Source organism: Buteo buteo, chromosome Z, assembly GCF_964188355.1.
Source record: "Buteo buteo chromosome Z, bButBut1.hap1.1, whole genome shotgun sequence".
Taxonomy (NCBI): domain Eukaryota; kingdom Metazoa; phylum Chordata; class Aves; order Accipitriformes; family Accipitridae; genus Buteo; species Buteo buteo.
Window position 1 is genome coordinate 66,950,615 of NC_134204.1, and position 14,219 is coordinate 66,964,833.

General features: G+C 36.3%; 1 protein-coding gene across 8 annotated transcripts in view; it reads right to left on the bottom strand.

The window, feature by feature from the left end:
* The window catches only part of CSNK1G3 (casein kinase 1 gamma 3), an 88,241-nt gene that overhangs the window by 48,765 nt on the left and 25,257 nt on the right, over positions 1–14,219 (bottom strand). For 6 of the 8 annotated variants that reach the window (XM_075021821.1, XM_075021822.1, XM_075021827.1 and 3 more), the window contains 4 exons: positions 13,182–13,262; positions 12,275–12,692; positions 8,385–8,425; positions 611–680 (listed from right to left, as the gene is read on the bottom strand). In XM_075021821.1, the coding sequence (XP_074877922.1) occupies positions 611–680; positions 8,385–8,425; positions 12,275–12,452 (289 nt within the window). In that variant the 5' untranslated portion in view covers positions 12,453–12,692; positions 13,182–13,262. Of the gene's footprint in view, positions 1–610; positions 3,094–3,980; positions 6,272–8,384; positions 8,426–12,274; positions 12,693–13,181; positions 13,263–14,219 lie in introns of those variants that run through there. The other 2 variants (XM_075021825.1, XM_075021829.1) reach the window with 2 other exon arrangements.

Sequence of the window (14,219 nt, forward strand, 5' to 3'; positions counted from 1 at the left end):
CGCACACCTATAAAACCAAAAGGTGATAACTGGATCATTGAGGGGACCATCATATAAGTAGCTGTAGGTGTAAAAGCACCAAGGGGTGTGAAATGAGAAATTCAAATCTTAAACTGCATTTAAAGTTAAACTTTTTATAAAATTATTTAAGAGGCTTAAAACTAGTAAGCAGCAATATATACTGTATCAGTGGAAGTGAAGTAAAGTAAAACTGAGACTGAAGCTATTTAAATATCATAGCAACTTTAAATTAAAATATGTGATTAGTAGATTAGCAGTTTGGTCATTTATAGTGTTTATTCAAAGAGAACGCACTGGGAATAGTTTAAAACTCCTTAGTTTAAGGTATACCCATAGGCTCACAAATTCTATGATATTTAAGACACTAAATAGTCTTAGGATTTCATAGACACACTTTAAAGAGTAGATCAAAAATGTCTTACAATACTAGAAAAACGTATACATTAATTCACTGATTCATGGAGCTTTTTTCTGCTTTAAGTAACGAGGTACACTTTATTAAATAGATATATGCCACTAAATCAGAAAACTTGCATCAAAAATTGATCCTGGATTACATCACAGTAAAATGCATGACACTGCTTTTTACCTCCAGATCCTAGCTGCTTGTAGAATCTGTATTCCAAATGTAGCTGTGGTGCTCTCGACTTCAGTGGCTCCTGATTTAAAAACAAAAACAACATTTAAAACAAAGTCTCTCTGCCAAAGCCTAAAAACTAATACATTAACCTACTACCAGCCAAACCAACCCTACTGCTGCCAGGCCACATGGAAAGTTTGAGTGTTTCTTCCAAAATGACTGGTAATTAAGAAACTAAGAAACATAAACCTCAGTCAGGTAAGACTAGAGCACATAGGGACATTTACATCTTGTATTGCTGCACAGGACTGGGGTCCAACATGCAAACCCAATCACAGACCCACAATGGAATAGCTAAAAAATAATCTGTCTCTCCAAAATATGTGGGTGATGTGTCCTGCAGCTCTCAAAAGGTGGCACTGATATGCAGCTTAACAGATCAAAAAGACTCTCCACACACCTGCTATATACATGATAGAAGTATCTTTATAAAAAAAAAGTTTTCTCTTAGGATCTTGATAAAAAAATACCAAATCCTTCCACCAAATAGTAACAGCTTAGCAAAAATTAAGTAGCACCATTCAAAAAAAAAAAAAAAAAAAAAAAAAGGCACCAGAATAAACTTGTAGTTTACAATCTTTCTTTTCCCAACATAATTTACATAAGTTAATGAAATCTTAGTTCTGTGTTCTACATACTAATGTGGCAAGATCTCCTAGAATAAAGTGACATGAGATCAAGCACAGGAACACACAAGCAGCCTAAATGAAAGCCCTAACTTACCGAGCATCCCTTTGCAAAGTAAATGTACTTTATCCTAAGATTCTTAAAATAATTTCCTAGAGCGTCTTTTAGAAGATATGCCTTGTTTCTTGCAATATGTAACATCTTCCAATGCATCAGTGATAATATGGACATTAACTGTGGATTATTCCCACACAGACTGCTCCTACTAGAATTGCAGCACGTAATTAGTAAGATTGTTAATATACTTATCAGCAATAACTGATACTGCTGGATGTCAATTTCCAGGAAAAGTTTGGGCAAGGTGCTCATCTCTTTTCTCACACTATCTTCTCCAGAAGCTGTTTATTGACCTGTGTTGTTTCCCAGTGGCACATGCAGGCCATAGAAACCATAAGGTAATGTGCAATCACGAGAAACTTAGTCCTCTTCCTCAACCCATCTCCCTCCAACACCTGGATGTTTCAAATTGCTGCTACTGGTACAGCCAAAGTCTCTGTCGGGGTACATTTATGCATTTGAATTTGCCAGGATGCCAAAGGTTGAGGCCCAAAAGTAAAGAGGGGCCAATCTAACAGTTTTTACAAAAAAAACAAATAGAATTTAATACATGCTTTTTATGCTCCAGAGCATTCACCCTAGCTGAACACTGAAATTCTTTGCCAAAAAGTACACAAGAGCTTTCCAAAACAAAAAGGTGTTGATCCTTCACAAACTGAATTACTAAGGAGGACTAAGAGGGCCACCAAAAGGTCCTACTTACAGTTTATGAGGACAACACATGAAATTTATTGTCAAGTATTAAAGACAGATATCCCACAGCGAAACACTTTACTGTAAGCATGGGCCTAAGCAAGTCAGTGTAACTACCAACCTTTAGTACTCACCTTTCAGAGGTATAAGTAAAAGAGCTATGAAGCATGTTACTGGAACATTTTAACCTTTCCAAAAGCACATAGATTTATCTACGAGTTTGCCTGCAGTATTGTTACACAAGTCCGTTGGTAACAAAATATACCACACTATACATAGTCTCTAATTAAGGCTTGTAATTCTGCCTGCTACAACAAAAATACTTAACTCCATAAACTTTGCATATCCACTGAATATACTAAGAAAAGACACAAGCTTACAGGCAGTTTGATTTTATTCAGTTATATAGTTTTGCCTTAACTGATAGTACATTAGCAACTTAATCACCACTCAATGTTATAAGATGCTCCCATAATAAGGATGAAAAATAGCTTGTATGTATTAAAGTTACATAAATAGACACAAAAAAAATTGTCCTAGGGAAAAGATACAGCTTCCAATTTTTGACACACACATCTACACTTTTTCAAATGAATGCTTCTTGTTCTGGTCATCAGCAGGAAACGGTTCTGATAAACCTCCAGAAGGCAAATGTTCTCAGTCAAACAAGTCTACTTGACAACTGCACACCAGGCAAAGACTTAAGTTAAACTCTGTCCAGCAGAGAGACAATTAAATACTTTTACTCCAGTGATGGTGAAAAAAAAATGTGGTAGTATGTACTTGTAGTCCATTTATTGGCTGACAGTCTTCTGGATTGCCTTATTTTTGTAAGTAGGCTTAGATATCTTCCTAACTGTTCAGTAACTCCAAATATACTAAGGAAATACAATCTTTTTTTTCAACAAAGCTTGTGAGAGGGCAATCACAATAAGCTCTTCACATAAAAGTTGTTTTGATCCTACACATCCCACTTAGCAGTATGCAGTGAACTACTGATAAATGAGAAAAGATACATAGATAAGGATAAATCAAGACAAAGGTATGTTAAATGTAATCTTCCACCATAACATATGAGTGAAGAATATACCACTGTAACTACATTTTTAAGAATAAGTCTAAAAAGCATATTCAAGAATAAAAAAGGAAATGGCAAATCATTGTTCTTCTATTTTCATTAGCATTTCAGTACATTTCAGCATCTAAAAATAAGCTTGGAAACACATAACCATTCAAACATCATGTTAATCCCAGAGGACTTTGAAGCCATCTCTGCTTATGAAAAGAAATTAGTGTATTTTGTTTACTTGAATAAGCTCAGGTCCTCACTAAACCATCCTGAAAAAACACTTCCAGGATTTCTGCAATGTTCTCTAAACAACCTTCACTACACTGCTTTTCCATTCAAGTCTAATTATTTCAGAACTTCTATATTAAAACCTAGATAGCTTCTTTTCCCTGCAAGAGAGCATTTTGCTTTCTTAATGGGGGTCTCTACGTCTTGCTGCCAAAGAACTAATGTGCAGTTTACTAAGCACCAGTTCCCTAAGCAGCAGAAACAGTTCCTTAGTTCATCAGAGAGGTTCTTTTGAACCAAGTTTTTTTCCTCCTTTTTTATTTTGTGGGATGCTTATACATTCAAACAAAAGAATAAAGACACCTGAAATGTGAAACTGTTTCAAGTTCCTAATGGGGGGATTTTTGCTATTGTTTTTGTGCCGAAAACATGGAATAAACTACTCTACAATTTTGAAGATATGACACTTCGCTTCTAAAGAGCTCTGAGAAAAGACAGTTTACTTAATCTAATCATAAGGTTAGAAATTTTCAAGAACTCTGATGTTAATCCAAAGCACAACGTACACATTCAGCTATTACCTACCTGCTTTTCATGTTTTCAGTAACACAGTGAGAACTCTTACTCAGTATATCTTCTGTCTCTGCTTCATTTTCTTAAGCAAGAGCAAACAAAAGCTATTTTCGGAAAAAAATTCTTAAGAGGTAGGGCCCTTGTTAAGAGGAAAAGATCAGTCTATTAAAAAGAGCAGCACTTGCTTTGAATTTACTACAGCTGCTAGGGAGGTTCTGAAATGGTATCATTCTAGACTGCTGGTTTGGGTTTGTGTGGTGGGGTTTTGGTAGTGGGGGAGAGGCTGCAGGGGTGGCTCCTGTGAGAAGCTGCTCAAAGCTTCCCCGGCTCCAAGTCGTACCTGCCTCTGGCCAAGGCTGAGCCCATCAGCCACGGTGGCAGTGCCTCTGGGAGAACAGGTCTAAGAAGGGGAACCTGCAGTGGGGGAGGAGATTGAAATGTGTGAGAAACCCCTCTGCAGACACTGAGGTCAGTGAAAAAGGAGGGGGAGAAGGTGCACCAGAAGAGGGGATACCCCTGCAGCCCGTGGTGAGATGGCAGGCTGTCCCCCCCCAGCCCATGGAGGGGAGCAGGGGACCAGATGCCCACCTGCAGCCCGGGGAGGACCCCATGTCAGAGCAGGTGGATGCCCCTTGGTCGTGACTCCATGGGAAATCCCACACTGGAACAGCCTGTGCCTGAAGGACTGCAGCCCATGGAAGGGACCCACGTTGGAGCAGCTCATGAAGGACTGCAGCCCATGGGAAGGACTCAGGCTGGGAAAGTTCATGGAAGACTGTCTCCTGTGGGAGGGACCCCACACTGGAGCAGGGGACGAGTGAAGAGTCCTCCCCCGAGGAAGAAGGAGCTGCAGAGACAACATGTGATGAACTGACCCCAACCCCCGTCTTCCATCCCCCTGCACCGTTGCGGGAGGGAGGAGGTAGAGAAAATCATGAGTGGAGTTGAACCAGGAAGGACAGAGGGGTGGGGGGAAGGTGTTATAAGATTTGGTTTTATTTCCCATTATCCTGTTTTGATGTGATTGGCAACAACTTAAAATGATGGTTTTTTCCCCAAGTCGAGTCTGAATTTTTGCCTGTGACCATAATCCATGTGTGATCCCTCCCTGTCCTTGTCTTGACCCACAAGCTTTTATTTATATTTTCTCCTCCCTATCCCACCAGGGGGGAGGCATGAGTGAGCAGCTTCATGGTGCTTTGTTGCCGACTGGGCTTAAACCACAACAACTGCAATAATTCTTTAAAAACAAAAAAGGAAGAAAAAATATTCCAGCCTTGGAACCAACTGCAATCTTCTTTCCACACACAGCCCACTTACCGTTTTAAGGATTAAAATCTTAACGGTTGAATGATCAATAAATTAAAGATTACAGATTAAAAGCAGCAGTGACTACCTCATAACTTGCTTTCACACAAAGACAGAAGGAAAAACTGATTTATTTCCAGAAGCAGCTCAAGCAGAAATTCCTTTAGTTGGTATTTGGTTAGTGGTTAGGCATCCTGCAGAGGAGATAAACTTGGGCGATGGAGAAATTTGTCAAAGGGAAAGGGCGAACACTAAAGGAGAGAGAAGACCTGAATGGGGAATGAGAGGTTTAAGTGAAGTAGAGGGTCATGTAATAAAAGAAGTTAATCTAACAATAAATTAAGAGGTGAGCAGGAAAGGTACAGTTCATGTATACCAAATGGCTATTGCTGAACTACCTGATCACAAAATACCAATCTGTATACTAACAGACCAGCAGAAACATACAAACACCAGTAGACAGTACACAACTGATAAAGCCTATTAAAAGTCTCATTTCAGTTCTTAAAGAAGTCTGTTCTAACCTTTCAAACTTGAGTATCTGCCCAACCAGAACAGGCTATAATGAAAGAAGCCAGATTAAGAGTAAGATCCTGGAAGTGTAGCCATTTTACCAGAATAAATATGCATTTACATATAAAGTTTACACATTAAAACACATACATTGTATGACCCTCAGGCCTAACACATAAAAACTGTTTAAGTTGTTTCCTTACACAAGTCCTGAAGTTGCCATAAGCACCATAAACATACTTGTATAACGTTGTCCATGAGGGAAATATTAATTCAACACAATGAAAAGTTTAAGGCAAAACAGTAGTTATAAAATCAATTTACTTTAAACATCAGCACTCCTGCAAGCTGCGGTATAAATGCAGCCATTATAACTCATGCTCTTGAGAGAAACCCACACAATTCTCCTGCACTGGAGTATATGGTTACCAGTTATACACAAAACATCTGGCATAGATGTCTTGCTGCTCACAAGAAAACAGTACATCAACAATGGAATACCAGCATGAGGAATACAAATACAATTTTAAGATACTGCAGGAAATATATTACCACAACTGGCAAGGGTAACTGCTCAAACTAGAATACATACATAATTCAAGTAACTCCATTCAGGAGGGCTAAACTTGAACTACAGCAGGCTCAAAACAGACAGGAAATTAAGAGTGCCTCATTTAGGATAACAAAACAAAGACTGACCATAGGCCTAATCACTGCTCTCAAAGCACAAAGGGAGTAACTGCTAGAGATAGGGAAAAACTGTTAGGCTTACATTTTAAAAGGGGAAGGATGGTACACCCCACAAGCAAGTACAACCTACCTAACTGTTAGAATAAAGTCCTGGCACTGTCTCAAATAGGAGAAGAAAACCAGCAAAAAAAAAATTCAACTAAATCCTACAACTTGATGTAGCTGCTTTTAACAAATTGAACCTTGTGACCCAAATCCCTTCAAATCTGGAAACAAATTCAGAAGAACTTAAAAGATATAAAAAAAATGAGAACGATATTAAAAGAACCCACTAGTTCTACCAGCTAATAAATGTATTTTTACCTTACAATGATGATGCAAACTCCTGTGTTGGTTTTCACTATTATTCCTTCTATCTGTTGTTTATTGCAAAGACACTATAGCTTTTCAGACCACTAATGTAAGAGGACAACTTGAAAAGTTAACTACATATTCAGAATTCTTTAAGCACTAGTAGTAAATTAGAGACATACTTTACTATACTGGTTCTTTAGTGACTTCAGAGTAAGTTATTTAATAATGATACTTCAAGCTTTTTGCACAGCTGTAAATGAACAGCTGTAAGATTGAGTAATTTGGAAACAAAGTAAGAGTTGCCACTGAATAGTATCTTTGAAAGTTGAAATGGGTTGAAATAGTAGCTGAGTTTATTAGTAGTCACATATATAATAAAAATGGTTTTACCAAAACCCACTGATCAGATTAAAAAGTTCTCTTGCTCCACATCAAGTAATTAGTGTTTACAAAAAAAAAATAATCACTGTCTTGCAAACTATTTCTGAATGTACTTTATAGTAAACAGTCTTTAACTAGAGGAATTGTCAGACCATTTAAGTTTTACCAGACATACAAAGTAAGTTCAAGATACTTTAAATGAAAATTAATTTAAATATGGTATAATGCACACAAAATAACCCGCAAAACTGCATCCAATATTACCCTTTCAAACCATAACTTGGATGTTTTTAAATCTGTAACTACTCATGAAGTAAATAGTTTTCTAAGCAAGGTAAATGTTACAAATATTTTTCAGAAGTTTAGTATATACATTTGTAATGCTTTTTAGATTGCCCATCTAAAGCCATGTATTTCTGTTTCCATAGTTTACCTTCCACTTTACAGAACCAGAAATTCACCATACTATGCTATGAAAAATGTTCTCTCCTACTGCAACAATAAGAAATTAATGTGAATCCTAAAATTCCTTCAATGACAAAAAAGTAAAAAAATTAATTTCATCTTGAAATACTTTGGTTACATAAACAGTCATTTACCAAGAAGTTAAAAGTATTCAGAAGCAAAACATGAAGTAAACTGAGTAGTTCTGATAAAAGATTCAGAAAAAGCAGAACAATGACATATTAAAAAATACCCAAATTTACTGTGTTTGTAAGTGAAGGAAACATTTTACACATCATTACAAATAAAACATGTCTAGCAAAACAGATGTGCAAACACCAGTGATTACAGATTAAAAACAGTTTGGGTCAGCAATAAGGTTGTTAAAATACAGGCAGTCTGCAGACTCACATTAAATATGGTGTTCCTCTACTTATTGCACAAAAAAGGAATCTACTAGAAGACTGCTAAGCGTATCCTTGAAGAAGCAGTCAATCATCAACTTTACAAACATAGATTTAGCTTTCAAAACAGTGACAATTAACACTGGTTTCATTCAATATAGCCAAAGTATATCATTACATCTATGACTAACTGCTTTCATCTAGTCAGTTGAACACGTACAAGACTACTAAGGATTTCAACTAAGAAAATCAAACTATTATATATGAAAGGAAAATTCTGATTAGTTTTTTATCCCAAATCCTTAAAAAAAAATTAACTTACCAGCTTAATTGCCACATACTCATTTGTGTATAAATTTTTTCCTTGAAAAAAGAACAAAAACAAGAGTGTGAGACATTCGCTTTCCTGTTCAATTATAATGCCATTTAAACCTCAAGAAAAATCTTTGAAACACTTCTGATCTAAGATGGTAGGTATTCTGGTAGTGACTTAAAAAATGTGGCTTCATTATTCTGGTACCATACTTCAAAGAGAACTTCATTCTTGAATAGTGTAAGAAGTGGCAGTTTCTCTGAGAGAGAGTTTCAGCTATTTCACTGAGTTTGCAAAATTTTTATACACTAGAAAAGCTTGAAAATTGGTAAATTACTCTAAGTGGAATGTGATATCCTACACTTTCATATTTATTGCTGATAACTATTTAAAATTTATTTTTAAATTATCAAATGGCTTTGGAACACCAGACACTAATTACAGTTAGAATTAACTAGGGCTATTTTTTTCCTCAATTCCATAATTTACTAAGTTAAAGTCAGGACAAACAGGGCAAGAATATTACTGAGTTAAATGCTTACGCCATTTGGAAAATGCATATGCTGCTTTAAAAGTGATTCTGTAACTGGTTAAGAGTATTTCAACAAGCATTACCTCAAACTGTATGCAATGACTACAATATTAAGCAAGCTTTACCATTGTAAATTTAAAAAGTAGCAGATAAAGGAAAAAACTAGTTGTCACTTCTGATACTTTTAGTTTCTCTACAGTCATCAAAGGAGCTTAGTGTGTATTATTTTTAATGACAGTCATACTTTTTTCTCTGCAGTATTACTCAGGTCTGAATTTCCCATGTTTAGGTCAGTTTTGTTAATGAAATCAAAGAGGGAAAAGACATGGACCAAGACAAAATAGTTCCATGTGAAGACAGTTACATTTATAGTCAAAGACTATGATCTCAGCTCTAATCCTTCTTTTTAAAAATAGAGTACTCTTGCAAAGCTGAAAAAAAGATGGATTCAAATCATGTGTCTGTTAAAGGATCAATCTACAACAAGCAAGATACCTGAAGGCTGTACAATAGTAAACACAGAAACAGTATGGGCAGCATGCCCTAATTGGGCCACCAAAAGAATGGATAATTCCAAGACCTATCAAGGGACTACAGTGGAAATTCAGGCATCTTAAATAGTTATTTCTTATCTTATGATCATTTGAGCTACATTTTTGACAAAAAGTGTACTTTTTTTTGAAGTTGCTTTTGTGTCTTTGCATAGTATTACAATCTAGAAGACATTAAAAGAAACTCTTGCAGAGGCCCTGCTCATTCAGTCTATTAGATACATAAATCAGCTACTGCAGTAGCTAACAAATCCAATTACAGTTAAGCAACTGGATATTGGGTTTCAGTAGCCAAATGCAGTAATGACAGGCTTATTCTGAAGAAATATCAGTGGGGACATTATGATTTTCCATGTGGTGAATCAAGACAATTGTCTCTTTAAAATATGGAAGACAGCAGATTTGACACCACTGTTGATCTATCTCTAAACAGAGAACAGGTAATGCATAATGCATCACGTGCAGCAGCAACAAGCTTTCTTTTACTACCCCATCAGTTTATCTTAACTGTAACTCAGAAGAGCCTTAATCTTAACAGCTCAATATTCAAAACAATTTAGTCCTTGGAAAGTTAATGGTTGCACATCACAGACACTCATTTGCTACAGATGGCCAATTTACCATTTGATCCACAAGCCACTACAGAAGTCTGGCCATTCCGTTCTTCTCAGGAAGAACTACAATGGCTACTGATTCGTAACTGAATTTTTATCTCCTGAAGTGCAACTTCAGCACTCCTTAACAACTTTATTCCTCCTTCAAGTCTTTAAGATTTGACCCTAAGACACATGACCAAATTATATTCCAGTTTGCAGAAGTACATAAAACAATTTAAGACCTTGTATACGTCTTTGTAGGAAAGATGCCCACTTTAAATTACTTGCTACTGTAGTAATGTAAATGCAAAAATAATAAATCTACATCAAATCTGCAATACTAATATTAAATCCTTCTTTCAGTAAATTACACTTAAAACATCTTATCCCACAAATAACAATAAATAAGGTTCTGAAATATCTGCTATATATACAAAAAAAAGCAGACATTAAAAAGAGTAAGCCTTCACCTGTCCTGGTTGCTGTTGCAGGACAGTACACTACACTATTATCTTCCTCCTATTTCTTTTACTCGTTTGTCCTATTTTATTTCAGTACTATCAGACTTAAAGTCTTAACTACTCTAAAACTGTATTTAGAACAGAAAAGATGATTTCACTCTGTATCTGCTGCAAGCAAATGAGTTAAACTGATACTGATCTGAAACAGATAATCAATTCTGTACGTTGTGATCACTCCAAGATAACAGACAGGAAAAAAATTAACTGTATTAGTTTACAGTTGCCTTCAGTAGTAAATGTGACATTAATTATACTGGCTTGATTTAGTTCATGGAGAGGTTTAAAAGAAAAATTATCATTCAAAGCCAGTTTAGAATAGGTTAGGAGAAGTTGAAGACAGTTTCAGCTTGACTTGTGAACTGCAGAAGCACATATGTAACACTGTAAAGGTCAAAATAATCAATCTTGTTTAACTGTCAGTAGGAATAACAAGAGCACCTCTTGTTCAGTCTGTGTTAAATTCAGTATCCTCCGTCAGAGCTCCAGCGATATTCTCTTTCATCCTTCTACAGTATTAACATGCTAAGCTTGTTTACATTCTGACTCAAACTAGATATAAGGCCCCCAGAAAGCACTATATTAAAAACATGTTATATTTTATGCATGTTATAAACATACTTATAACATGTTTATATATTTTATGCAAGCACTATATTGAAAACATTGTCTGAAGGACAATAAGTAGTATTTCTACCAGAGGCAGAAGATCAACAGAAACACATCACCTACATAGCCCACCCTATTCTCAAATACCCTACTTTCAAACCCATCTCTCTTTAAACCTTGAAACAGTGCATTAACTCAAGGCTTCCAGGAATACTGGAATAAAATCTTGTCATTAAGTGTCAAGTTATATTTGTTAACACATACAGAATTCCCAGATCTCGAAAACTCTGGCTAATCATGCTGTTGTCATGGAAATTTAAGTCACCAAAACTAAATATGTACCCTTCCAAAAGCATACACCCATCATTTAGTGTCTTTTTTAATAAATGGTAAAATTTCCAGCTTTTATGCCCAAATTCTTCAAAACTCCACAGGTCTTTCTCAGTCTGTCCCTTCTCCATAATTTGATTTTCATCCATCTGTTCAGCAAGGAACTAAGTGTCTGAATTACCCACCTCCCAGATTCTCTCTACAGATATATTCTCACTGCCCCTGTGTAACAGCAGCTCACTGTTTAGCCTCACTACACTGCTGCTGATGGAAAGGAAACCAAGGAATCCCAAGAGCTTGCTGCTATTAAAAAAATAACACCGTAGTGTCTCCAAGAGATCTCCAAGACCACAGTACTGTAAGCTGGACCTACAAGACGAGGACGTGTTTCACATACACTTAGCCCCAAATACATCTAAATGAACTGCTTCAGGAAGCCAGGAAAGGTAGCAAAACACAATAACCATGAAGTAATTCCACATGTCTTGGAAGACACAACTGACTGAATTTAGGATAGCACTGCACACAGCTACAAAACACTTCTAGTCCCAGAAAGTCTCCTGCTATGGAGATTCTTAATATGTGATAGAGCTTGCGTTGGCCGGGGTCAAGCCACAAAAGATGCGCAAGGCAAATTTAACCTACCTGAAGCTTAAACTAGTTTGAAGAGCTGTGTGGTGTGTTTATGCAGACATTTTCATGCCTAGACTGCATACAATAGCCTTGAATAATGTAAATTGAAATAAAGAGACAAGGATCTTACCTAACCGTAGTTCTCCAAAATTACCACATCCAATTTTTTTGCCAACTCTGAAGTTAGGGCCAACCATTAACACTCCAGAATTTGAAGAACCAGTTCCACGTGGATTATGGCCTGACCTCCCACTAGGCCGTGCAATTCTTTCATCCGGCTTGTCCTTGTCTTTCTTTCTGTTATCCATGTCAAGTTTATGGTACTCCACTTTGATTTCTTCCTCTTTTTAAAAATCAGTATAAGCAAAGTCCAACTGGACAAGGTGAGAATGAAAACATCACCAGTGAAGTGCCCAGCTGGTTACTGTCAGTAAGCAGTCAACAGCAGCCTGTTCATCCCATTCGCAAAGCCTTGGTAGTATTCTGTAGTAAAACTATATCTCCAGAATGCACACCACCACCAATATTTACTAGTATTTGCAGGAATTCTGTTAAAGAAAAACAAAAATTATTCAATACAGTAAGATTCTCCTACAAAATTAACTCTCCCTTCAACTAGTCATACAATTAAGCTGTAACTAGTTATATTTGCTTTACAGAACCTCTATGAAAAGCACTACTGTAAGGTTAAAGCCTCTGATTCTAGCACATAATAGCAACAGATACTGGTGTGACTGAAGTAAGCTTATAAATCTCAAGGCTTAATGCAACAGGTATTGTCAAAAAAAAAAAACACCAAACAAAAAAAAAACCCAACGAAACCCACCAAACCCTATCAAACTACTTCCTGAGTAGATAAACATACTTAAAATCAACATTTAGAAACTCATTGCAACTTATGCCATCTCTGCGAAACAAAGCGTTTTATTTCTGGGGGCTTTTTCCCCCAAGTAGTATCTGTTGAACTATGGAAATGCTCAAGCCAAACAGTTATTGAAGTTATAGAAAGATACTCAAACTTAAAACAATTCCATTACCTTTTCTGAATTAAAATTTCCAAGATGCAGTTTATAAACTCATGGCAGGGACACTTCAGTCCTTTCAGTAACTCCTAGAGTCTGAAAATAAAATATATTTACTTATTCTCTCCTGCCCCATTAAATTATGTCATAAATGTGCTTCCCCACTCCCCTTATCCACCATTTAGCATCATTGCCTAGACACAAATTCCTACATGGATTTCAGCAAAACTTGCAAGCTAGCTTACTACTCCAATAAAGGATCCTGAGAAAGCTTTCATTTTTACCTTGTCCATAAAAATAGTGTATATTTTTCTCTATTTAACAACAGTGGTTTAAAAACACAAAATTCAGAAGACAGTCAGCTACTACTTCGGCAAAATTTCAGGGTGAATTAAATACCTGTTCAAAATTATTTTGTTACATTTGCTTCAATGCTGGAAATACGCTGTAGTGAAATAAAACGTCCTCTGAAAAAATAGCGTATTTTGTGTAGTACAGCCTATTTTAAAGATAGTTATCAGGAGCTTGTATTAAACACTTTGAACTGAAGACACTTTCATTTCTTAAACTCATTTCTCACAAAGTAAAATTATTACTCACATAATAGCTTATTACAACATTTAAAAAATCAGAAAGCCAGGAGAGAAAAGATACCAAATAATATGAATAACCACCCAAATAACTGCATCTGCTGAATCACAGATATTCATAGCATGGTCATAACTAGATATTTAAAAATCACTAATCAACAACTGACTAACCTATCACCTGAACGATGAAGCACATGGAAATCTTTTTGGCGAAGAAACACAATCACCTTAACTATGAAAGGGGGGAATGAAAGACTTTTTCTGAGAACAATCAAAACACACAAATGCAGGTTCCAGTCCAAGTAGACTTGCTTAATGCAAGGGAAAGGGACTTCAGCCATGAGTAATGAATGCAGTGGTGTGGTATGGTATAGAGGGAAGCATTTCAGAGAAAATACAAGCACCTCTCGCTACAACATAATCTTGCAGGTTCAAGCACCACCACTAGATACCCTAAAGTCAC